This window comes from Lemur catta, chromosome 2 (genome assembly GCF_020740605.2).
Source record: "Lemur catta isolate mLemCat1 chromosome 2, mLemCat1.pri, whole genome shotgun sequence".
NCBI lineage: Eukaryota > Metazoa > Chordata > Mammalia > Primates > Lemuridae > Lemur > Lemur catta.
In genome coordinates this window covers 134,010,142-134,037,690 of record NC_059129.1, presented here as the reverse complement: position 1 = coordinate 134,037,690, position 27,549 = coordinate 134,010,142, and the positions used below count along the sequence as shown (strand labels likewise).

Here is a 27,549-nt window from a genome sequence, read left to right as displayed (position 1 = left end):
TTGAACTGTGCACTTAAAAATGGTTAAGATGGTAAATTTTAGATTATGTGTATTTTACAATAATGGAAAAATATATATATATGTGAGACACAGCTCGAGGAAACCAGAATGAGGGGAAAGAACCACAGCAGAAATAGTCAAGGAAAATACCTCCCATAATTTCACGAGCCTTATGCGATTGCTTGAAGGTCTTGTTCCTGGGCAACTCCTGAAAGTGTTAGCGATCGAACCCTGTTCTTCAAAGCATCCCCTCATGTGGGTCTGCTATTTGGAAGCAGAGTATAGTCTTCAAGAGCATAGGGTTTAGGCCAGGTGTGGTGGCTCACGCCTGTAATCCTAGCACTCTGAGAGGCTGAGGAGGGAGGATAGCTTGAGGTCAGGAGTTCAAGACCAGCCTGAGCAAGAGCAAGACTTAATCTCTCAAAAAAAAAAGCATAGAGTTTGGGGCTAGGAGTTGGTATTCGCCCCAGGCAACGTGACTTTGTCAGATGGCTTAACCTCTTTCATCTTTAGTTGCCTTATCTGCAGGGTTGACGTGACAACAGAATGGGACAACCCATGTTAAAGGGACAAGAAATGTGAGCCCTTATTGTTGTTGCTATTGTCACTAGACCTTACCTGAACATCATACAGAAACTGGAAGCGGCTTCTTTTACTTGCAGCCTCTCTCACAGCCTGAGCCAAGTCCACCGACCCTCTGCCACCAACTGACCAGTGATAGCAGGGGACAGCATCAAAGGCACCAGCCCGCTTCGCGAGCTCACACACCAAGTCAATCTCGGCCCGGGTGTCGGTCCTAGTGATGAAAATATTTGTGGTTGTACATCTGTATTCATTTAGTGATGTTTTTAAAGAAAGACTAACTGTTTATACAGAACTTTGCTCCCTAACACTGAATACATTTGAAACATCAAAAGTGGTCACATCGTGTTTAAATAAATCAGACTTAAAGAAAAGCATGGAAAAAAATCCTCTCCAACACGACTCAAATATTTCAAGTTGTCAAGGGTTTTATCGAGAAAATTCCATAACATATCCCTTTGATCATTCAGTCTTGGAGACAGAAATGCTGGGTAGAATTAAAAAAAAAAAAATAAGCCCAGGAAATGGCAATTCACTATATAGATTTCACTTCCCTAATAACATTGGGAGAACACATCTGCTTAAGTGAAACCAAACCAAACAAACAAATAGAAAGGGCTGAGTATTTCTGTATACTTTTAGATGAAGCAGAGAAAGACCAAATACCCTCAATGCACAGATAATTCACAGGGTGGCCCAGTGATACGACCACATTTAGAGTAGGAGGCTTGACTCACTTGAAGACATTCACAGCCACCACAACGGGGACCCCGAAAAGCTGAGCGATCTGAATCTGCTTCTGGAGGTTACAGCAGCCGTCTGCCACCAGCTGTATATTCTGTTAAAAAAAAAAAAAAATCCCAAAAACAAAAAAACTATTATACCCCTGTGTGTTGTCTCCCCCAGACCTGCTGGACTAAACCGGTAGCACCACTTTGCCAGGTTTTGCTGACATCTTTTCTCACTTTTTCCTCCAATAAAGATGGCCACAGAACGAGGAGGTTTATTTTCAAAGTAATTTCTAAAAGTATTCAGGGTCCAATGGCATATTTGGGTCTTGAGCCCAGCAGCTACCTCTGCTGCTGGGACCTAAGCCAGGTGCCCACGCTGCAGGGTGGCTGACGGCAGGCTCCAGGCTCAAATCCCTGGTGCCACCTGTGGGAGCTGAGCGGTACTGCTGCCAGCAAATCAAAGCCTGTCCCCAGCAACGAGTCCCGTCACTGTGGAAGTCATAAAGCCAACCGTACAGCCTCCAAAAGTCAGTTTATTCCATACCAAGAGAATCCATGGCTATACATTTCATATTTTTTTCTGTCCTGGAGACCTTGGGCTCCTGCTCTGACAGGTGCCCCGGGAGTAGAGAATAGTAGATTAAAGCCTACATCCATCTTTTCTGGAGATCTGACAGTTAACTGAATAGATTTTATCCCATCATCCCAGCATATCCTCTTGGATTCTTAGGAAAGCACTTTTCTAAGAGAAAGGCATTAGTGGATGGTGCATACACCGATTGTCAACTGCAAGCCAAAGATTGACTGGAGTTGAATGATTCTTCACGTAAAGTGTCTCTTCTTACCTCCTCTGTATATTCCTTCTTAAGAGGGACACCAGGAGTTACCTGAAATAAAAAATGACAAAAATTAAGAACAATCCCACAAAAGTGCTTACTCTGATAAAGATTTGGGGGAAAAAAACCCATGAGAAAACCCCAAATAATGGTCACTTTCTGGAAAAGTAGCCCTACATTTTGAGCTTTTAAACCAGTAGCTGGCAGCGTTAGCTAAACATAAAGACTTGTGGGAAGCTTTTTGAAAACACTGACGCCTGGGCTCCACCCGGAGCAATGAAACCAGAATTTCTGGAAGTGGGACCCAGGATCAGTAATATTTAAATACTCCGCAGATGATTCGAATTTGATCCAGTGTTGAGAACTTCCATAACATAAAATGGAACTAATCATATGTTTAATACCTGATTTATACAGAGTGCATCATCATTCCAAATCAATGGTAAATCATTTCAAAGTCATTACTTTTTTTTTTTGCGTCTAGTTTCTCATTAACACCCTATGAGGTTGACAGATGAGGAAACTGAGGCTGAGGGAAGACAGGTATCTTGCCTAAGATGACAACGGAAATGAGAGGCAGAATGGGGATCTGAATATAATAGAGTTTTGGAACCCCAATGTGGTGCCTTTCCACAATTCCACATTGCTTTTGTCTACAGCAGGCTACTGATTTAGGGGAAAAACACTAGAGAACGTTTGGATTCATGCAGGACATGATGACTTTCCCTCCTCTCAGTGGAAAAGGCCTTAGGAACATAGAAATCTTTTGAAAAGAAGCGACCTCTGTGAAAGAATTGCTTTTTATTAGTGTGTGGGAACACGATAAAGTATTTTAAGGGGGGTATTTCCAGAAATAGTGTAGAAAAAACTGTGAGTGAACTTTTCAACTAGAAAAATGAAAATGTTAGATTAAAAAACATTAAGCATTACTGAGCTTGCATGCTTGTGTGCAGAATTCCATGGAATCCAAGAATGAAACGAAAGCAGGAAGGATAGGTTATAAGCAAATGTCAAATAGTAGGAAGATCAACAAAGCCAGAGTTGGTTCTTGAAAAGACTAACAAAAATTCTAGTACGATTTTAGAAAAAAGGAACGAAAAAGATTAGACATGCTGTACACAGAACTCGTAGGTTACTATGACAACTTTGTACCAATACATTTAAAGACAGATAAAACAGAAGAATTTGCAGAGGTATAACTTTCATTAAAACTCATTTAAGAAAAACTAGAAAACCTAAACAGTCCTACTGTTATTAAAAAATCAAATTTGTGTTAAAAAATCTATCCCCCATGAATAAGCAACAGGCCTGGACAGGTTTACAATTGAATACTGTCCAACTTTGAATAAACAAACTATTCTACTGTTACACAAACCCTTACAGAGTATATAAAAAAGAAAACAAATCCTCCCCAATTTATTTTATATGGCTAACAAATATCGCTCATATAGATGCAAAAATCCTACTTTAAACATTAGAAAACCAATTAGCAAAATCCACTTATTCATAAAAAAGATAATATATGCCCAAGTTGGATTTATTTTAGGAATGTAAAGTTCATTTATTATTTGCAAGTTAAGTAATATATAACTTTCAACATTAATAATTATAGAGAAAAACCATATCATCTTAATAGATGAAGAAAATTCAGTATCCATTCAGTATAACTTGGCAAATTAGGTATAGAAGTCAATTTCCTTAATCTGATTAAAAAAGACATTAAAAATTCTACAGCAAATGTCATAGTTAGTGATGAACTATTAAAAGCATTTCCTTTAAGATCAGGAATAAGAAAAGAATGCCTGTTATCACCACCCCTATTCAACATTGCACTGGGACTAGGAAGATCCAGTCAGTGACAACAAAAAAAGTATAAAGATTGGAAAGGAGGCAACAGAATTGTCATTATTTTCATGTATGACTGCCTACATAGAATTCCCCAAAGAATCTATAGCTAAATTAGTACAGTTGATGTAAGAACTTAGGTCATTGGATATAAAAGCAATATACAAGAGTAGAAATACCTTGTTACATTATTAAAAATATAAAGTACATAGAAATAAATCTATAAAAAGATATACAAGCCCTTTATTGAATAAACTCTAAGCCCTATAAAGAAATAGACTAGAGTAACCTTGTCCTATAAGGCTGTGGTCTCCAACCCCTGGGCCTCGGACCAGTACCAGTCTGTGGCTTGTTAGGAACCAGGCCACACAGCAGGAGGTGAGCAAAGCTTCATCTGTATTTACAGCCGCTCCCCATTGTTTGCATCACAGCCTGAGCTCTGCCTCCCACGACACCCCAAACCAGTCCCTGGTGCCAAAAAGGTTGGGGACCGCTGCTGTAAGGTTCCAGTGTAGCAGAGACACCGTTATAAAGAAATAGACTCAAGCAACTGAAGCGAGGTCCCAGAAAGAGACCTATGCATGTACGGGGAATGGATCTATCACAGAGTGGGCCTGAAGATCAGGAAAAAAAGAGGGACTATTTTAATAAATAGTGTTGGCTTATTGCTTATTCATGTAGCAAAAACATGAAATTAGATCTGCTCACTGCACCACACACCAAAATTCAGTAATAATGGGTGTGTTGGTTAGTTTTATATGTCAACTTGGCTGGGTGGCTGGGCCATGGGGTGCCCGATACTTGGTCAAACATTATTCTGGGTGTTTCTGTAAGGCTGTTGTTGGATGAGATTAATATATGAATCAGTGGACTTTGAGTAAAGCAGGTTGCCCTCTACCCTCTACAGTGTGGGTGGGTCTCAACCCATCAGTTGAAGGCTTTTTTGAATATAGTACAACAAAGAGTGGCCTCCCCAAAGCAAAGGCGAATTCTGCAGCAGACTGCCCTTGGGCAGAACCTGCATCACAGGTGCCCCTGCGTCTCCCGTCTGCCGGCCCGAGGTGCAGACTTTGGACTTACCGGCCTCCACAATCACGTGACCTCATTCCTTATAATAAATATTTTTCTATCCTGTTGGTTCTATTTTTCTGGAGAACCCTGATTAATACAACGGGTTTAAAGAACTAATTGTGAAAGGAATATGTGGATCCAAAAGTGTAACTAATAAAAGTATTAGTTCTTATATTATACCAAGAATGGTGAGCATGGTGAGGGCCAGGATATGAATTTAAAATAACTGAGGCTAAAACAGACCAGTTCAAGAGCCACAGGACTTTCCACTGCACAAATTATGGAAAAAAACTAGCTGAGTAAACATGAGAGGCAGCGATGGTTATTTGTATAATGGTATCAAAAGGAAGTGGATCTGAGCACAGACCCGAGAAAAAAAATTATAATGGATCAAAAACATTACCACAGAGTCGTTCCAAGTAAGGAATGACACTGAGACAAACAATATGAAACGTAGGATTAAGGAGATGAAAGTACAGTTATTACCCAATTATTGAAAACATTTCCTGGACACAGACTATGCCAGGCATTAGGGACATACCAATTAATAAGACACAGTCCCTAATCTCAAGGAATTGCGAATTAAGTGGGGAGATGCACGACCAGACATCCACAAAACAACGAGGCACAAGGTCCTTCTGGAACTCAGGAGAGGGACGCTTAGCTTTTGGGGCTGTGGATCCCAGTCCCCACCTTTATTAGCCTCCACCCACGTCTGTGCCACCTGAGCCTCCTTCCAATCCTCACTGGCAGAGAACCAAGACTTGAAGTGGGAATGGAAGAGGCACAATGGATTAATGTGGAAAGAAAATGCCACCCCTGTAAAACAGAGCACATACATTAAGATGAAATGAAACCGGATTACACATAAAACGTGGAGAATTTTTACAGGACAGGGATCAGAGTCTGGAAAAACACTGGACTGGAAGTCAAGAGGCCTTGATTTTAGGTCTGATTAATCCCCAAAATAGATGTGTGACGTTACACAAGCCACTCTGTGCCTCAGAGATTTTCTGTTTATAAAGACTGAGCCAGACTAGACAATCACATAGCCCTTCCCAGTATTAAAGTCCTTTGATTTTTCCCAAGGGTGTGTGGTCTTTAAAAAAATTAAAAAAATAGAGTGGAATTGGAATGTTCCTAACAAAAAGAAATGATAAATGTCTAAGGTGATGAATACTCCAATTACTCTGATTTGATTAATTCACATTTAGAGCTGGCAACAGAATATCGCATGCACCCAATAAAGATACACAACTATTTGTGCCAATAAAAAATTTTTAAAAATTTAAAAATTAAAGAAAAAGTGGTTTGATTTTATAATTTTCAGGGTGGCAGGACAGGGAGGGAGAATTCAAAATGCATCTTACATAGGTAGAAAAAATTCTTTGGAAATGGAAGTTGGCATACAGATTCAAAGTCTAAATATCCAGAGTGACTGTAGCAACAACTGGTGCTTTGAGGAAAATCCGAATTCTTTAGGATTTACTACCTTACGATCCATATTTATTTTATCAATCTTGCATTTGAAATGATGATGAAGCTTTAGGGAAAAATGAAGTGGTTAAGTGTCTCTCGTATTACGAGTGGATTTCGGGTTTAGAACATTTTAACCCTTCATAAATATTCAGCTCTGCATGGTGGACAGAGCGGGGGATTTGGATCTGAAGTCCTTGGCTTCTGAACTGGCTCTCTGCTGGCCTAGTGACACTGCCCACATTCCCTAAACCCATCAAACCTCAGCTTCCTCATTACAAAATGGTAGAAAAAATAGGTCTGCCTCTCCCAGGACAAAGAGTTGCTAAGACGATCAAATAATGTGTATACATGATGGCAAACCTGCATAATAATCATCGATTATATGACTTTTGTGTACACAGTATAGTACACTAATTAAGAAATCAAATCTGGCAGTTTGGCTCATATATGAGTATTATCATGATAAAGAAACTTTAATCATAAGTACAATAGGTACAAAATTTCATATTCTCCACTTGGAAATTCCTAAAAATGAAACAAAAAAAGTAAAAACTACACATATTTTTCCTTTAGAAAAGAAAACATTTCCTTAATGATATCTGTAATTTTTCTATACATATCGAGATAGGTAAATATCAAAAGTCTTTTAAAAATGTTGAAATAGAATTCGTGTTTTCCAAGCAGAGCGCTTGTAGAAACAATCCAACATTATAACAGTTATGGGGTGAAATCATAATAAACAGAAAGAGAAGAAAAATAGTTTTAGATGAAATCTGATGAGTTGCAGCATCAGTGAACCAAAAAACTATCTGTATAAACATTGAAAAACTTTGGTCATCAAAGAAATCACTCTAACCCTCATGTTCTCCGTTCAGGAACAAGAGCCTCCATCCTCCCATTACCATGTGGTTATACAGCCTTGGCTTGAGTATCAGATGTGAATTTTAAGACTACAAAGTGGTTACATTATGCTCCTTTCCAAAATACTGCTTAGAAATAACTGGGTGTTACTGTTTACTTGAACTAAACTCAAGGTGCTCCATGGTGGTAATTTGTACAAAAAGGTTTTAGCAAGAAGACATTCCAGAAAACCACAGCCATTAAGTAGGCAGGAATGTTTCTAATGCAAAATTCTGTTTTATCTTAACTAAAAAAAATTTTTGCTAGGAAGTTAGTGTGGGCACTTACACTTGGTCCACCTCCGTGCATCTTCAGAGCTCGCACCGTTGCCACCAACACAACCACGTTGGGCACCAAGCCAGAAGCCCGGCACTTGATGTTGAAGAATTTCTCCATTCCAATGTCAGCACCAAAGCCAGCTTCGGTCACTGTGGGGAAGCAAGATGGAAACGTGCTATGATCTTCTAAAAACAAAAGTAGGTTTTGGCAATCATTGTTATGATTCAAGCTCAAAGAACAGCTTCAATTCATTTTGTTTACCTCTGCAAAGGTAAACGGACTTTCCTGTTGTCATAGAAACGTTCTACTTCATTATATGCCCTAAAAAGATGGCTTTCTACTCTGCTTCACACCACCCACCCTAAAGGATTCTTCCAAGATTTTTCTTCTAGTATTGCAACTCAAAAAGAAGCTTTTCAAAATACAGATGGGATTTTCTACTTTGTAATCAGGTTCCAAATTGTATCAAAGGACAATGAAAGCATGATTACAACAAAAGATCCTTTCTTACTCTTTATATTTGGAATAATTTATTTTAGTGCCACCTGGTCACTTCTGCTGATTGACAAAATACAAGTTCGTTGAGTGGTGTACGGATGTTGATCCTCAGACCTGATACAAGGCAGCACCTTTATTCCAGAATCAGAGAAAATACTCGTTTCTACGCGCACCCCCTCCAATTGCTAGAACTATTACAATGGCAAGCACGGAAATAGCAGAGAGGATATTAGTGTTGCTTTCCAAGATAGTGCCACACACTGGGTCAGTGGCATCTCGATACACGAGGAGGAGCTCTTGGACCGATACTCCATGCGTGACCCATGGACCAACAGCATCAACATTATACCTGCGCTTCCTGGAAATGCAGAATCTGGGCCCCCCATAAAAACTACTGAGTCAGAATCAGCATTTTAACTAGATTCTCAGGTAAGATGAACGTCCACTAAAATTTAGGAAGCACATTACTCTAAAAAACGAATACTACTGATGCAATAAAAAGAAAATATTTATGAAATATGCACTATATACTGACAGTACAACTGAGGCCATAATTTATAGCACAGATAGTAAAATTTTTTTTACTGCCAATTCCAAAGAAATCAAAACATCTAAAAGTATAAAAAGGAAGATATTTGTCCCTAGCATTCACTGAATACACATATTTTAACAAGGATGAAAGGAAACGAAAACGATAAAATTTCACGCATAATTGCAAACTCTGAATACATCCATCAGTTGTTCTAATTCCCTTGGTTTCCTTTTAATACTTCACAGGCGCTATAGTTTGGATGCTGAAATGGGGGTGGATCCATTAATGCTGTGTGTGTGTGTGTGTGTGTGTGTGTGTGTGTGTGTGTGAGAGAGAGAGAGAGGGAGAGAGAAAGAGTGAGCCAGAGCTCGCACGCCTGGCGCCTCCCTCCCTCTTGCTTCCCGTCGTCTCTCTTCACGGGACCTTTGCACACACTGCTCCTCCCTCTTCACCTTCCATCCTGAGTGGAAGCTTCCTGAGGCCTCGTCGTAAGTAGATGCTGGGGCTGTGTTTCTCGTGCAGCCTGTAGAACCGTGAGCCAAATAAATCTTTTTTCTTTATAAATTATCCAGTCTTGGGTATTCCTTTATAGTAAGTAACACAAATGGACTAGGATAATACACCTACATAATTTTTATAGAACAGGTAGAATTTTATAGTCTGATCCTTCACTTCGAAATGATCCGTTTTCTTGCTGTACTACAAACTTTCAAAATTTACGATGGTAAGTGGCAGCTTACAATTTTGTCAAGTTGATGTACCAAGATTTACAAAATTGTTCCCCCTATGACTGAACATTTGGGTTGTTTCCAATATAAACAATGCTAAATTGAAAATATTTGTGCACATGAGCTTCAATCTCTTTTGAATTATGTTCTTGGAATAAATTCCCAAGGGTGAGGCAATGCTGCCAGAAGATATAAAAATTTTTTATGACCATTGATATGCTTTGCACAAAATAAAAATATTCCTTATAAAAGACATTCCTTTTTATATAGTGTTTGGGACAATTCTTCTGAGTTTATTAGTAGTCAAAACCATAGAAGATTGTTTACAGAAACAATCCCTATTTCAGTGGTACCCCTGGTAACACAAATATTAATGTTAGCATGTTGGTGGCATAGTGGACCCCAGAAAAAGAATACAGTTGACTTCTGTCAAAGGTCATTAGAGAGTGGGCTCCCAGAGGGGGACACTCGGACAGCTGGGCAACCTCACTGTATCACAGGGGACTGTCCTGTGGGTTAGTGTCACAGGTGGCATCCTGGGTCCCTCCTAGCTGTGCAACCCTGGAGAGTTACTTAACCGGAGTCTCAAAATTCTCATTTGACTTATTGAGAGGATTAAGTGAGATGTAAAGTACTGAGTTACTGGGTATTTTGGGGTGCATAGTAAGAGCTCACAAAAATGGGTGGCATCATTGATACCAAAAGGACACAGAAATCACATTTATTTCCTAAGCAGTTGTTGAATTCCTGCTATGTCCAGGCATTTTCCTCGGTGGTAGGAACCCACTCTCAGGATCACCATGCTCAAGCACTCCAGGGAAGTGGGGCAGAGACCACCTGCCCTTCAGTTCCAGAGCACTGGAGGGCAGCATGCGGGGGGTGGGGGGTGGCGTTTGCCTGGGCATGTGGGGAGAGGTGACAACGGAGCCAGGCTCTGAGGGACAGGCAGAATTTTTCCAAGCAGAGAAATAAGGAGCTGGGAGAAGGGGGACAGAGGGTCAGGGGAGGAGAGGGAAGGAGGAAAGAAGGGAGTCACAGGTAAAGGACAGAGCCAGGGCAGATGCCACCTTGTCCAGATGAAGGGAAACTGCCCGTCATGCCTGGAGACCAGCAAGAGCTGTTCTCTGGCCTAATAGCACTGAGGAGTGAGATGCAAGTACCCAGAGTTTACCCATTTTTTCACAGCTGTGGTATTCTGAGAAGCTGTTTAATGTTGCCTGGTAGCTGGAGGAAGACTATTGCGCACATTTTACATAACTGGGGTTGATCGGGTCATGTCTAGGTTCTTTCCAGTTGGAGGCAGGTTTACGCGTTAAGCTCCCCTATTAGCCTGTGAGATCCGGGAGGGCAAGGGCCTCATCTGTCTGAGAGAGTGACACGGCAAGGCACACAGAAGGCACTAAATGAACGTCTCCAAACCAAATAAAAAGGAGTGGACAAGATCAAGATTCAAAACGCTTGGTCACAAATATACTGATGACATGTTTCATTTGTAATTATTTAATCCCATGGAAAAGTTGCAAGCTCAAATTCCCTTCAAAAACCTCGCTCTCTCCCTTCCCACACATGCAGGCACCATGTCTCCTATCTTCACTGGCTCCCTCTTACCCAGAGGGAAAAATCCAAGAGCCTTAATTAAAACCCTAGGCCATGTTCATGTGAACCTTAAGCATACACCCTACCTTCATCTTCCTCTACACTCCCTGCCTCAAACATCCTGCTTTAGCAAGATCATGCTTCCTGCAGAAACACACACTATGTAGCTCATCACCTCTACCCCTCTTCCCCCATCTGGAACATTCCCGGTGCTCTCAGAGTTAGTTACTCCTCCTGCCCTCCCTTCCTCCCAGCCCACTGGTGCGCTCCCCTCACCTGTCACTGCATGTAGCTCCCTAATTAGATTTGTGTGGCACCTCCCACTGGGAGGGCAGGGACCAAGCCTTATTTACCTTTGTGTCTCCAGGTCCTCTGACAGCACCTGGCACATGTAAGTGAATGAATTAACAGAGAGAGATGTGGGAGCCAACGATGATCTCAAGTAAAGGCTACACTTCAATGGAGATGGACACATAAAATAGAATTAAAAATGTTCTTAGTCCTTCCCATCACATTTCTCTTTCTTCCTTTTAATACTAAAAGGGTTTTACTCAAAGGTATAAATGTCAGATCTGATAAAGAGATATGATCATCTCAAATGTCCACATAGGCTAACTAAGGTTCATTTCATATTTTAGGAGACAAATTGGAAACAGAAAAAGTGGTGACAAAGAGAACTTCAGTTGGGAGAAGAAAACAGGATGCAGTAATACAGGTCCAGGGCCTATGGCTTCCAAATGCAAAGGAAATATAGAGACAAATACTGGGGAGAAAACAGAAGAAAGTGCCAAATTCTCACACTTTGAAAACTGTTCTGAAATACTGCATGTGATCGCTTTTATGCTGTTTGTTTTCAAGCGTCAGGCTGCCAAGGAAAACAGAGAGCATGGAAAAGATATGCTGATGTGTAATCATAATTACAAAAGTAGGAACTGATTTAATAAGGTGTCACCAAGAACTACAGACACTGTGGAGTGCTGTGTCTCTGTGCCTTAGAACCCCAGGGGGCCTTGAACTGAAGACCTGCCCTCTCAGCAGGGGACAAAACACTCCTGTAGGCAGGTTCCATTTCTTAGGTACTTGTTGGGTATTGCCAACATATAAAACCTATAAGTTAAGTTTTCCTAGTGACTTGAAATAAGTAATCTATTCCCTTATCATACCTGCTGCTCTTAATAAATTTTAAAAAAGATACAGGTCAAAGAATGATTTGATGTTGAACTTAATGTAGACTTGATCTTGAATCATGAAGCAAGTCCACTTAGTGTGATTTAGCTTTCCTGAAAAGCATGTAATATAGACTACTGAAAGTTGCAAATTTAATAAAGCTCACAATAAAATGTTTGCACAAGCTACAACAATTATTTGTCTTGGCAATCTCTTTCCCTTTTGTTACAGCTATCCAACTTACAACATGAATGAAAACAGGAAATGCTGACTGATACTCTTATTGTGTAACCATAGAAGTTATTAGATCGCGAATCCGTAGCATGATTTGATTTAAACTTCAAAACCCCAGATCAGCTCGGAAAGGGTCAGTGGGTTTGAGTTAGGAAGGGACTATTTGGACAAAGACTGTTAGCGACGTCCACAGGAAACAGAGCTCTGGGTTCAGATGGACAGTGAAAACCGATCCTGGAAAACCAGGCCACTGGCTTTCCACGGTGACCCACAAGGGCACCAAGAGTTCTCTTGTAAAACTTAAACGATGACAACGACAACCACAAAAACACCAGAACAACAAAATACTACTGGCAGGTGCACGTGGTATCTGTGGAATTCTTCAAGGAATGAGAGAGATGATTTTGATATCTCCAATTTTTCTGTATGTCCTCAATTTACTATACGCATAGGAGACAGTTGCAGTGACAATTAGGACTCAGATTTTAAAGTAATCACCAATCTGCTAACTAAAAAAAAAAAAGTATTACTGTCATCACTTCATAGGGATGCCCTATAAAATATGGGTTTACCAAATCCGACAGGTCTGAGGGAACTGCAGGCACAAGGTGCTCTCAGCTCCTGCTAGCTCCTGTGCACCAGCAAGCCGCCTTCCTGAGATAATGCCACGGAGCCCAGAGTGCTGTCCCAGGTCCCCTCAGATGGCCAGTGCAGGCTTCTCCCTGCTATGCTTGGCTTTCTACTCAAAATCCTTTTGAGTAAACACATACATCACAGTATTTAGGAACAACCTTTATTTATTTTCATTCAAAAATTACTCACCCTCTCTTACTCTGCCTGGCATTTAAGCAATCATCTATGTGCCAAGAAAACAGAAGAAAGTGCCAAATTCTCATACTTTGAAAACTGTTCTGAAATACTGCATATAATCACTTTTTATATTGTTTGTTTTCAAACTTCAGGCTGCCAAGGAAAACAGAGAGCATGGAAAAGGTATGCTGATATGTAATCATAATTACAAAAGTAGGAACTAATTTAATAAGGTGTCACCAATAACTATGGACACTGTGGAGTGCTGTGTCTCTGTGCCTTAGTACTTCAGGGGCCCATGATCTGAAGACCCACCCTGTGACCAGGGGACAAGCCACTCCTCTAGACAGGCTCCATTTTTTAGGTACTTCTTGGGGATTGCCAACATATAAAACTTGCATGTTAAATTTTCCTAGTGATCTTAAATAAGCTATCTATTCCCTTATCATATTTGCTGCCCTTAATAAATTCTAAAAGAGGCATAAGAATGTGAGGAAACAGCCTCAAGCACATTTTTAACATGGCAAAGATGGGAAAGATTAATTACCTAATTAAAAAAAAAATCTTTCTGCCCTTTCCTTTTTCATTTTATTTTCTTTCTTCAATTCCCTTTGGTTCTTTCAACTTTTTGTTTATTTACCTGTGTGCAGGTAAATTTGAATGCACTTCTGTTTCACATTCACTTCTGAGTGTTTTCATGCTTTAGTACATTTACTGGACCCACTTGTACGGAATCACAAATCATAAATACAGTTCAGTCCTTCTTGACTGGGGGCAATTCTGCCCTCCCCTTCCCCATCCTCCCTGGGGACACTTAGCAATGTTTGGAGACATTTTTGGTTGTTGTAACTGACTCTAGTGGGGATGCACAGGGCAGCTGGACTCCGTCCCCCTCCCCTTCAAAGAATAACCACCCAAAATGCCAACAGGGCCGAGGCTGAGACAGCCTGCTGTGGTTCAAGCAGGACGAAGGAGGCTTGTACTTTCTAGCACCGCTCTGAGAATATTAAAAATTTATTACATGCCAGACTAAAAGACAGAGCTTGGACAAAAACCAAGACCTATCTGCCCAAGGCCCTGCTCCATCCTGCCTTGTCAATACATAAGCTGAGCATGCAGCATTTCTCTAGATGAATCCCTTGGGCAGGTTTCTGTTCAAAGAAAATCTTAAAACCTCCTACTTCAATAATATTTCAGCATCTAAAAAAGCTCTCAATTATTTTCCAGAACTAATAAGTGTGTCCAGGTGTGCTTTCTAAGTGCATATGGCCCTGCCCTGACAACAGAAGGTATGGAATCTAGAGTTCTCCCCTTTATGATCTTCCTTCTTTCTTTTACCGAATTCAGAATGTGTTTTCTCTCAGAGCAATTCATTTAGGGATTACAGATCACCTCCTCTCCTAGTTCTAGGTCGGTTATTTGTCAGCAGTGGTGAGTCCTGGGGCAGTAGCAGGGAGTATTCTGGTGAACAAACAAAAACGTCAGAGAGGGGAAGCTCTAGGGACCAGTTCCACCTGGACTTGGTACCCAACACCAGGCAGAAACGGGCCCTGCAGGTAGACAACACTCACACAGGTAGAGAACCAGCGGGCTCCTGGGGGCCTGGGAGGTATTTCACCACCTCCCACTGAGCGGTCAGACCCCACTCCCAGCCTCCTCTGACCAGGGACAAGCCCTCCCATCCCTGGGCGGAGCAGTAAATGACTCCAACTCTCTGGCTTGGGTTTCCTATTCCAGACTGCATGATCCCTTATGGTCACATGCACATGGAGGGGAAAAGGCTGAACAACGCTAGAGGCAACAGAATCTAGACTTTTCAGAAAGCCTTTTCTGCCCTGTGTAAACATACCTATTCAACTGCAGCTGTCTGCAGGAATAGCTGAGTTCCAATTCACAGAGGCACATGAATTCTGAACTTGAGCTCAAGGTGGGCTAGTGAGGGTTTTAATCATTTTTAAAATGAGCTTGATTTAGAACTTATTAACTCTGAGGCTCCAGCTTATCTTAAGTCAATGAAATTTTGCTAAAAACTAAATCCTTTCAGCTCCTAAGGATGTATATATTTAATATACGATCTTCTTTGATTTTATTCAATGTCTCAGGGTCACGTTTCCATAGGGTATATAGAATTAACTGGACACACATTAGTAGACCTAACAGAAACCAGTAAAAACCTCAATATTAATATTAGCACATACCCTTCCTCCTCCTTGTCCTTTCCGAGATGGCCAGGGTCATACGCGTTGGGGAAGACTGGGAGTGGTGTATGTAGCAAGCGTGAGGAAGTTATTGGGGATATGTCTGGGGAAAGGGAAAGAGAGGAGAGCAGTGTAAACAGGACACAAGTACATGGGGACGTATTTTTGGCGGTAATAAAAACTTTGAAAATACCGGTAATGCCACTTAGATGGGCTTTGGTGTCAGAATTATAATTTCCTTCCCCCACAAAGTAAATTAGTTATACACACTGGTTCACGTTATTTGGAACCATCATTAATCATCTTGTTTTGTGAAATGATTTTGACCAAAGTGAAATTTAATTGGGGGGGTAAGTTTAGATGAAAATTATGAATTATACATGTTTAAAATTATAATATTCAATTATACATGTAATAAATATATTATTTTAGCTCCCTTATAAAAAATCCAACTGAATTAAATCCATGAATCCATATTCAAATAGTTCCCTGTGGGCTGGGCTCCGTGGCTCACGCCTGTAATTCTCACACTTTGGGAGGCTGAGGAGAGAGGATCGCTTGAGGGCAGGAGTTTATGACCAGCCTGGACAATAGCGAGACCCTGTCTCTACTAAAAATAGAAAAATTAGCTGGGGGTAGTGTTCTGCACTTGTAATCCTATCTACTCAGGAGGCTGAGGCAGGAGGACTGCTTGAGCCCAGGAGTTTGAGGTTGCTGTGAGCTAGGCTGACGCCAAGGCATTCTAGCCTGAGCAACAGAGCAAGATCTTGTCTCAAAAACAAAAAAACCCCAAATAATTCCATATCCTTGTAGGGAGCAAGAACAGTTTGTACAAGGTCATGACTATGACCAGCAAACAGTGGTGTTCCCAGGACTGGGATTCTGGATGACTGCATGGAAGCAGAGCTGCTCTCTGGAACCTCCTAAGAACTGGACACAGGGAAGTTAACTTGAGACAGTAACGAATCCTGATAGGCGTGGCTACTAACATGACTTAACCTAAAATAATGGAAAGATGAAATGGAGCATTTTTAATTGAATGGTTTATGAAAACAAACCCAAGGAGGAAAAAAGTACAGGTTGAGTATCCCTTATCCAAAATGTTCATGACCAGAAAGACACGTTTTGAATTTTTTTGGATTTTGGAATATTTGCATATACATAAGGAGATATCCTGGGGATGGGACCCAAGTCTAAACATGAAATTCATTTATGTTTCATATGCACCTTATAAGCACAGCCTAAAGTAATTTTATGTAATATTTTAAATATTTTTGTGCATATAGTTTCTCCTGCATTTTGACTGTGACCCGTCACATGAAGTCAGGTATGGAATTTTCCTCTTGTGACATCATGTCGGTGCTCAAAAAGCTTTGGATTTTGGAGCATTTCCAATTTCAGATTTTGGGATTGGGATGCCCAACCTGTACAAACATGAAGAGGTAAATACATTTTATTTTAAAACTTCTCAGGAAAGAACAGTATCAAAAACCTTGCAATAACTTTTTCTGGGACTATTAACATAACTCAGCAAGAGAAACTATGACTATTGAATCTGAAAACAAAGTCAATGTGCCAGCATTCCTGGTATGACAACTTAGATTATTAGAAGAAATTAAGACAGACAGAAGGAAAATATTTTAAACTTGAAAGTTGTAAGATAATCAATGTATATTAACTCAATACAAACAGGCGAAACATGAAACCAGTGGTAGAGACCCACTAGCTTGTCATTATATCAGTTTACTGAGTTGCACCCAGCACTAAAAAAGAAAAAAAAAAAAAGGGTAGAAAATATGAGGATACATCATACAAAATAAGCAAAAGCAGTATCATTTTATAAGATTTGATTCAATTTTTACACACACACGGTGTGAAATAAAATGTAATTCCTGCTCTCTATCTCATTTAAAACATTCAAGAGCCAGTGGTATAGAATCTGCCTCACGTGATGCCTTAGCTAAGAATTGAAGAGAGAGACCTGCCAGTTTCTTGGTCATGTCTAGACCTACCAGTGTTTCTCAAGCAGATCAATTTATTTTTATTTTTATTCTTCCTGCAAAGACCCAGAAGAGAACAAGCAGGTCGATTTACTGAGTACTCAGGCCTGGCTTGAATAATCTGCTCAGTATCGGCACAAACAGGCAGCTCCTGCGGAGCAATGATCCCAGTGTTATGCGTGGATGTGTTTACATGTAGGGTCACAAAGCACAATCAGAACCTGAAGATGAAGAAAAATATCTATAATGTTACTCTCTCTGATGCTGTGACTCATATCCACTGCCCTGGAGCTGGACAGGAAAAACGTAACATAAAAAAGAAATGCGGTGAAGAGAATCCTGTTAAGTTCTGCTCAATTTGGCCATTTCCTTTATTTTGTAGACTATTGGCAAGTTTTTCCTTATAGCTGCAAACACCCTTGTTCAGGACACATTGTTCTACAGGTAACACACTCATCCTTTCGCTCACTGAGCTGTGGCCCCCTCCGCCCTGGAGCAGACTCAGGGTCCTGGCCCTCAGTCAGGATGAAGGAAAGTGAGCCCTCGGGGCTGCCCAGGGCAGAAAACAGAGAGGCTCAGACAGAGCTAGGACCAGGGCCCAGGAGAATGCCTGGGTCAGACCAGCGACAGTGGGTAAGAGTCCGGTGACATGGTGGAAGGTTAAAGAGCCCCTTCAGATCAACTTCAGCTCCTTAGGGAGGGAGTCTGGGATTTAGTGTTCTACCCTCGCCATGCCCCTGGGAGCCGAGGTGGCTGTTTTCTCGGCTCTCTCTACGTCCCTAGAGAGCAGGCTAATTCAGGGATGGAGGGGATGAAAGCAGGACATCATTCAGGATCTTCCAAAGATGAATGGGGTCACTAGTTGCCCTCAGATCCTGACTGCTTGCCTGGACTCCGCAATCAGAGGAAGCTGCATCTTCGCACCTACTTCCAGGTGCAAAGGGTAAACATCTGCCTCGGACAGGGAGACCCAAATTCCCTAGCTTAGGTTCTCCAGCTCAGCTAGTGAATCTGTTGGCCTTGTGACTAGGTCTTCGTGAGCAGAGGGAGGCTTAACTTAGCCTAGCTGGCTGCTCGGACCCTGGGGCCCTCAGGCTCCGCGGGAGCCACGGAGTTTGAGAAGCGGCTGCAAATGTAAGAGATGGGAACACAGTGGAGCGTATCTGTGCAGAAGGCACCACCTAAGGAGGGAACTAACACTGAAGGCAAGACCGGTGGCTTCTCTGCTGCTGCTGCTGACATTAAGAATGGTGACAGGGAAGATGAAGTAAGCTGACACTTGATCAAGTTCTCCAAATTCAGCCCATAGCAGCTGCTACACCCCAGTGGTGTAGGCGGGCCATTTTGGGGCATGGAAACAAGGACAATCTGCACTGTCATGCTTTTCCCATGTCCTTCCAGTGTGTCTGACGCAGCCACTAGCATGAGACAACCCACTGCCCGGGCGGTGGTACGGGATCGTACAGGGATTCAGCTTTACAGAACCGGTCAGGACACACCGAAAAGGCAAGTTTGAGCTTTTAATAAATTTACATTTGTTAAAAACTCAAACCACAGATAATAGCCTTGAAAAGGAGGGACGAACGGATTTTTTTCTTTGGCTTATTTCCAAAATAACTTCTGTTTAGAAAAAATATATATTAATATATTATTAGAAATATATTATTAGTGATATATTATTGGAAAATTTGATATAAGGAAGAAAACAAATCAAGCACTTTTAACCATTTTCACTGTAATCTACGTTTCAGGTTATCTCTTTACTCTTTGGACAGAGGAATGACGTCCTTGAGATGTCCAGGCAAACATATATTACAGGGAAAAAGTAATGAAGAATGCGGAATAATTCTCATGTCATCTCCCCCTTCTACCCCATCTCTAAACCCAAGAAGAGCTGAGACTAAAGTTTGTTATGTTTCTTATTAGTATAAAAATTAGAACAAACTCTCAATTTGCCACCTCTCCCTCCTCCCCAGCCTGACCTTGCATCCTCATACAGGAGTGAGTCTGACGTGCGTGAAGTATTAATAGCTGATGAAAATATGATTAATTGTATTGTATAGGAAAATACTAAGTGCATAGAAATATTTAATTTTTATATTTATTATATTGGCAAAAGATATGCATTAGAAACAAGGTTTCCTTATGCCTAACTACCTTGCAAATTTCTGAGACAGGGTCCTGAGGAGCAGTTTGGGGCTGTCCCTCACAAGGACAGAATTCTCTGCCTACTCGCCTTATCTTCAACGTGGTGGATGCCAAGCTCTGAAGACAATTCTGCATCGAGGAACTACTACATGAGCCCAGAGTCCCTACCCTGAACTTTTATATGAGAGAAGCAAACTTCTATTACAGCTTGGTCATTTTTCTCACTGTTGCTGTTTTTTGTGGGTGAAGATAATCCTACTTGATTATTTGTGAAAAAGAGCCTACTTAGAAAAATAAAATAATAGCATTTTTCATTTTTATCACTTTAGTTTGCATATTACTGGAACATTGTGCAGTGTTTTCTTTCTCCATACAACATTAGCTCTGGGGCTTGAAGTCAAGGTTACATTTCTAATTTAGAAGAGATAGGAGATTTGCTCAAAGTTTTGCTTATGGAAGAGCCGAGCTTTCAGAGGCTGAGATGTGGCCATCACTCTTCACCTGACACTCCAAAGCTATGCCACTGCAGGCAACTGGGAGAGGGAGGGTCACCAGCTCCAGACACGGAATTAAATCAAGACAGCAGAAACCAGTACACACGTCAGTTTGGAGGAGCACAAGATATATATGAGCAGGATTCCGGAGGATTTCATGTTCATCTGTCTTAAAAAACTGTTTTTACTCTAAATTTTATCTCCTTTCTGTATATGCTAAACAAAGAAATGTTTTTTGGAAGAAAAAAACCTGATTTTTATAGTTGTTTTAAATATTTTTAGAAGTTATGTCATGAAATTGTTGCCTGCCGCTAAAAACGTGAAAGCAATCTACAGTTAACCAAAACATTTATGCAATTTTATAAGACACAAAGAAAAAAGGACTAAACAATATGGGGGGGGAACCAAAAGAAGTCACTCAGATTCCTGGTGTTTGAAATTCAGAATGTTTGTGTGTATAAACACTTGAACACATGAAAAAATTTAAAAACTCGTTAAAACATAACCGAACATCTCAGTGCTGAATAAGGAGTTTTTGATGAAAGAATAAGCCGAACCTACTGCCCTTGGAAAGGAGACTACCAGGGAAACCACGGAGAAATCTCGTGGCATCGCTCGCGTTGCCAAGTTCCATTTGCAGAGAGTCTCACCCCGGCTCAAACCAGCCTGATTTACCCTGGTCACCTACTGACCACATCTCTACCACGCATCCCAACAGGAAATGCAAGAGTGAGGATGGCGACATATAAAAGCCACCACCACTGCAAGAGAGTAACATAAAGCCCCTGGCCCACTACACATGGCTATTAACATCCAGATTTAGTTCTAAAAAAGGTGAAGTCTTGACCACATACTAATCACAGCTGCCAATCTTGGCTCAAGCCTCAGCCTCTCTCCTAAATTATAGACCCGTATTTCCTTCTCCTCGCCCCTCAACTAAAAAACATTAACGTTTTGCCACAGTTGTTTAGATCTTTCCCTTCTCAGAGAAATAAAGCAGCCGAACCGCTGGGCTGAATCTCTTAGGCACCCTTCCTGGTCCAGCATCCCTGCCCTTTCCCACCGTCACAACTGCAATGAACTTGGTGCTTATGCACAACAGGTTTTCATACTTTTTCTACATAAACATACACATTCATGAACAGAATATGGTATTGTGTCGGGTGTTTTGAAAATGTAATAAGCTGTATATACACTTCCACAATCTGCCTTTGCACTCTGTATTTCAGAGCTCCAGCCGTGTGGATATACCCAAGAGTGGCACTGCTGGTGGTATAGCATGCACATCTCTAACCGTCAAGGGGTCCTTTCGGGGTGGGGGCAGGAAGCCCTGATAGAGAACACTTTGTCTTCTCCTTCCCCTCATTTATTCTACTTCAGGAAGGTCAATGACTTGTCTGATGGAGGGTTGAAAAGAAACACCATATTAAAGCGCAGTCCTGGCAACAGTAACTCTCTGCAAAATCATTCACAAGTTCTCACAGATTTAAAACGATCCGGGCCTTCTAAAGACACTGAATATATGACTCCAGTCTTTCTGCTCACCCTATTTCTGAGCTAGCTGAGCTATTTATGATTCCTTGAACGCAGGAATCTTTCTCCCCTCTGCCCTTCTTCCTGGGTTGTACCTTACTCCTTCTTCAGGGCTTGCCTCATTGCCATCTTCTTGGGACAGTATCATTGGAGCCACTATTTACAACTTGTTGATTTTTCTCCACCGGTCATTGAAAACATAACATTTCAGATTAGCATTTATTCCCCTCCAAAATATGACCTCATCTAATGCTAAAACTCATCTCCCTCAGATGTTAGGCCCTAAAATATTCCCAGAATCTACCAGCACTTTTCATCGACTTGCTCTTTGCACTCTGCAAAGAAGAGTGCATTTCTCCGTATTTCCCATGGCAAATTATCTCAGATGTTTCAAGTCAATTTTTCCTTTACAAAAAAAGTACAAAATTAACACACTGTAAAAATTTCAGCATACCATGATACATAAAATATAAAGTGAAAATCACTGTGACACCATATCCCACAGGTAAATAAAAGTAATCCCTTGGGGCCAGGTGCGGTGGCTCACGTCTGTAATCCTAGCACTCTGGGAGGCCGAGGCAGGAGGATTGCTTGAGGCCAGGAGTTCGAGACCAGCCTGAGCAAGAGCGAGACCCCCGTCTCTACCAAAAGTAGAAAAATTAGCCGTGTGGTGGTGTGGACCTGTAGTCACTCAACCTGGGACGATGGAGCAAGACTCTGACTCAAAAAAGAAAATCACTTGATCTACTTCTATGTCTTTTCATTGAATAAACAGATTTATATTTCATGATTTTATTAACATTTGAAAATGTATTGTAAATATTATTTTTGCAATGTGGCTTTTTACTTTATATATTGTGACTATCTTCCCATGTCACATATATATTTACCAGTTCTTTTCAATAACTTTGATGTCATACCGATTCTATAATTTTAGTTTGCTATTCGCTTGAAGCTTTATGTTTTAATTTTGACATTAAAAAGTTAATCTATCTTTATTCTGAGTATATTGTGATACAAGACAAGGTTTATATTTTAAAATTATTAGTCAAATGTCCCAATATCATTTAATCAGCAATCCATCCATTCGCCACTGATTTAAAATGCCTTCTTTTGTCAAATTATTAATTCCTACATATGATGGAAAAAGTCTATTTAATGACACTCTAGGTTGTTCCTCTGCTATCAGTTTTTGTCTATCCCTCTTTTTATTGTGCCAGTATTTCCCCATTTTGATATCTAGAATTAGGCAAGTCATCCATCATGATTCTTTTAAATTTTTTCTTGTTTATCCTCATGAATTTATTCTTGTAGAATTTAGACAAATGTTTACTAATTTAGCTTCCTCCACAGCTTTTAAAGTAAGTACAGTATAGTACAGCATGGCACAATATAGTATAGTAATTTTGTAGTAATTTATTATTAGTTTTACAGAGGAATGCCTTCTTCTTTTCTTTTCTTTTCTTTTCTTTTTTTTTTTTGAGACAGGGTCTTGCTCTGTGGCCCTGGTTAGGGGGTAGTGGTGTGATCATAGCTCAAACTCCTTGGCTGAAATGATCTTCTCGCCTCAGCCTCCGAAGTAACTGGGACTACAGGTGCATGCCACCAGGCCTGGCTAATTTGTTATTTTTTGTAGACATGGAGTCTCCCCACACTGCCCAGGCTGGTCTTGAACTCCTGGCCTCAAGCAATCCTCCCACCTTGGTCTCTCAGAGTGCTGGGATTACATAAGCGTGATTTACTGCGTAGAGTGATAGTTTAATACTGATTATTCCCATTCAAGAGTATATTATATGTTTTACCATTTATTCAGGTTTTTCTATTTGTTTTTCAATAAAAGTTCATAGTTTCTTTCTATCTGCCAATTTTTTTTTTTTTTTTTTTTTTGAGACAGAGTGTCACTTTGTTGCCCAGGCTAGAGTGAGTGCCATGGCGTCAGCCTAGCTCACAGCAACCTCAAACTCCTGGGCTTAAGCAATCCTGGCCTCAGCCTCCCGAGTAGCTGGGACTACAGGCATGCGCCACCATGCCCGGCTAATTTTTTTCTACATATATATTTAGTTGGCCAGATAATTACTTTCTATTTTTAGTAGAGACGGGGTCTCGCTCAGGCTGGTCTCGAACTCCTGACCTGGAGCAATCCACCCGCCTCAGCCTCCCAGAGGGCTAGGATTACAGGCGTGAGCCACCACGCCCAGCCTATCTGCCAATTTCTTGTTAAATTTATTCATAGGCATTTTATTAATATATTTTGGGGGACATGTATAAATAGGATTTTTGTCCATTACAGTCTCTGTTTATCGCTAATATAAAGGATAACTATTGACTGTTACGTATTTACATTGCATCCAACTAGCAAATGAAAACTTTTATTACTTAAAATATATTTTCAGTTGACCGTTTTGAATTTTCTAGTTATACAATCATTCTGTATGTAAATAATAATAAATTTATCTCTTCCTTTCCAATGTTTGTTTTTTTATTGTTCTTACTTTATTCCATTGGCTGGGACTTCCAGAATAATGATGAATAGCAGTGGTGATGGTAAGCATTCCTGCCGTGCTCCTTACGTATTAGGTGTGCCTTTCGGGTTAAACTACTTACTGTGGATGCTGTTTGTTAGTTTGTTTTTCAATTTCATTTAAATTCTTCTTTCTTTATCTCTTTCATCCCTAAAGTTAATTCTTTACTGTGCTTTATTTTGAACTGGATACTCAAGCACTTTGTTATTTACATAGTACTTTTAAATCTTAGGGAGGTTTTTACTGATATTATTTGTATAAAAGCATTAATGACTAAAACAATACTTTTATGAGTGCAGCTAGCAAGTGACTGGAGACTTTTAGAAAGTCCTAATAATTTACGTTTCTCCCCCTTCCCACTCCAAAAAGCCTAAAGAGGTCCACAAAAAGATATACTAAATCACACATTCCTTTAGCAATGGCTACTTTCCCAATATTCCCTGTTCAAAGTTCTATGTTTCCTTTGAATGAGAAGAGCACAGTATTGTAATTATACCAAACATTGCTAAAAACTAAAAAACAACCTCATATAACTGCAATTTTCTAAACTATAGCTTATATAAGGAAGAGGTAGCCTGACTCCTCAGCATCCTCAGCCTGAATGTTCTCAGTCAATATCAGGTAAGACAGCAGTCATACGATGCAAATTTTTTTTTTTGCATGGGGAGTGGGTCTTCCAGTGAGAACAGGAAAACATGCTAGACCAATTCTAAAAGAGCTGTAACACTCATACAATGTAATTTTAAAAATTATTATGAAATGGATATTTTTTAAAAATTCCTCAAGAAGTGTATACATTTCGTGAATTTCAAAACTTAAGTTTAACCTCTGGATCACATTTTAAAATCATTTTAGGTTAGCTTCCATAGCACTAATCTATGCATGACAGTGTTTTGACAAGGGTCTTATTTTAACTCCATTGTGTGATGATAAGCAGAACTACATTCTAAGCACATTATTTATAATATTTATAAATCATAAGCTGGGAAGGGCTATCTTACTGAAAATAAATTTGCATTTTATAGCACATAAAGAAACAGTCAAGGTTGGGTTAGATATTCCTAAAGTTCAAAACTCCTCGCAAAACGCTTACTTTTTAAATTTAATCACGTTTAATTCATTTATTTAATTACTGCTTCAACAAACCACATGGCAGCTCTATCAATGTTCACCATAAAAAGCCAAGTGGCCATTCAGGCAGGTTTACCAGTAGGATAAGTCATTTAGTTACCTGAAGTGTATTATTAGTTTTTCATTCAACAAACATTTACTTAGTGCCTGTTTTGTGCTGTGCACAGGGCTATGTGACGATATTATGCAACCAATGGCAAAGCACAGTGGTACAGCAAAGGCTCTGGGGCTGAAGGCTTCGGTTCAAATAAACCCCTGCTCCCTTCGCACTACCTGTTTGCCTTTGAGCCAACTGACTGCTAACTCGCTCTGATGGTCGATTTTCTCATTTGTACTACGGGGCTAGTTCTGATAACTACCTCCTGAAGTTGTTGTAACCATTAAATGAGTCACCACATATAAAGCACCTAGCAGGGTGCTCAGCACGCGGCAGGTCCTCCAGGAAGGAGGCAAACTCTTGTTACCGTTAGCAAAGATCTATCCGTGCCTGGAGCTGCACCACATACTTTATCTGAGTCATATCTGTCATCCTCACACGGCCTTGGATGTTAGGTCATATCACTTTTCGTAGCTTTGCAGATGAGAGAACTGGGGCATGGGAGGGTGGACAGACCCCTATGGAGGGGGTACCACCCGTGGGGGTATGTACGGTGGTCAGAGATTGGGAGCCACCAGGCATGCTGGACTTCTTATGCAGAAGACAGTCCCACAAAGACTTGCCCCACGCCCCACCAGACGTTCTCTTAGTTGAGAAACCTGTTTATGATTTTAGGAACCTACAACCCTTCCCCCCAATCTGTCTTACGTAAAACACAAACTGTTTTTTTCAAGAGATCAACATGTACCGAATTCTTAAGGAATGCACACAACAGTAAACACTGAGGGTAGATTAGACTTTGTTTTCTTTGGAACTTTGCCAAGAATTGTTTGCTTTTTCAGAAAATTGCATCCTCACTGCCAATAACCACTGGTGACATTTGAGTTGCCAGCAACACACGTGATCCTTCTGCATTTGTGGCTGTCCTCCCCACTGATTCCGGTATATGTGCAAGCACCTGACCACTCACAGTATCTTCCATGTAGTCGAAATGTCTTCCAGTTAATAGAGATTGAAATATGTAGCATACTATCACAAAATGCTTTTATATCACAATTAATACATTATATTGTTTTTGGAAGTTATATATAGAAGGTTATGTTACATATAGGTTTCATTTCAGAATAATGAAGTATTTGTTATATAAAGAGGGCACTGGGCCCGCTAAGTTTGAGAATAAATACGCAAGCTGCATAATTTGTTCATAAACACAGAACTGACAAGGATCAGAGCTAGGATTTGAACCTGGCTGGTCCTAGAACCCATGTTTATAATTCTGATATATATATATTCCTGAGACAGAGTCTCACTCTGTCACCCTGGGCAGAGTGCAGTGACATCACAGCTCACTGCAACCTCAAACTCTTGGGCTGAGGCAAGCCTCCTGCCTCAGCTTCCTGAGTAGCTGGGACTACAGGCATGTACCACCACACCTGGCTAATTTTCCTATTTTTAGTAGAGATGGGGTCTCGCTCTTGCTCAGGCTGATCTTAAACTCCTGAGCTGAAGTGATCCTCTGGCCTTGGCCTCCCAGAGCGCTAGTATCACAGATGTGAGCCACTGTGCCCAGTTTATAATTCTGATACTTCTGAAGTGAAAAACTTATTTACTGCTCTGCACCTCTGCAAAGTTATTTGATCTGGTGGGTGGCTCATCAGATATTTACTCAGAGCTTACCCAGGGCCAAGCACTGTTCTAGAAGCTGGGGATACAGCAGGGACCCAAAGGACAATGTGCCAGTCTGGAGTGGATTTATATTCTAGCGGAGAGACAGGGCTCAAACACCATGTCTGACGAAGCCAACAGTGGGGAGGGCAAGGGTGCCGGGGAGGTGGGGGTGCTCTGTCTGCTAGAATGTGCACAGAAGGCATCTCTGATATGCAAGCAGGGACCTGGATGAAGCTGGCAGCAACCCGCAAAGTATGACGGAGCTTTGGGAAGTACACGGAGACTGTGCAAAGGCCCTGACCGGGAAGAAGGCCCTGTGGACCCAAGCCAGGTGCTAAGCAGAATGAGTGGACGGCAGGGCAGCATGAGATGAGATCAGAGAGGAAGGAAGGGGGAAGAGCAGCTTGGGTTTATTCTGTGCCATGGAAAACACTGCGAAGTTTGAGCAGAGGTGGGATGTGATCTGACTT

The 27,549-nt window shown here is 40.8% G+C and overlaps 1 protein-coding gene and 1 non-coding gene across 2 annotated transcripts in view; both read right to left on the bottom strand.

The window, feature by feature from the left end:
• MTHFD1L (methylenetetrahydrofolate dehydrogenase (NADP+ dependent) 1 like) overlaps positions 1-27,549 on the bottom strand; it is a 186,577-nt gene that overhangs the window by 65,966 nt on the left and 93,062 nt on the right. Inside the window, exons 21-24 of the mRNA XM_045544570.1 lie at positions 7,733-7,872; positions 2,159-2,200; positions 1,320-1,420; positions 619-796 (exon numbers count right to left, since the gene is read on the bottom strand). Of these exons, the coding sequence (XP_045400526.1) occupies positions 619-796; positions 1,320-1,420; positions 2,159-2,200; positions 7,733-7,872 (461 nt within the window). The remainder of the gene's footprint in view (positions 1-618; positions 797-1,319; positions 1,421-2,158; positions 2,201-7,732; positions 7,873-27,549) is intronic.
• Positions 24,851-24,912, bottom strand: LOC123633729. The gene has a single exon (XR_006733743.1). It is a non-coding gene; the product is annotated as a U7 small nuclear RNA (small nuclear RNA).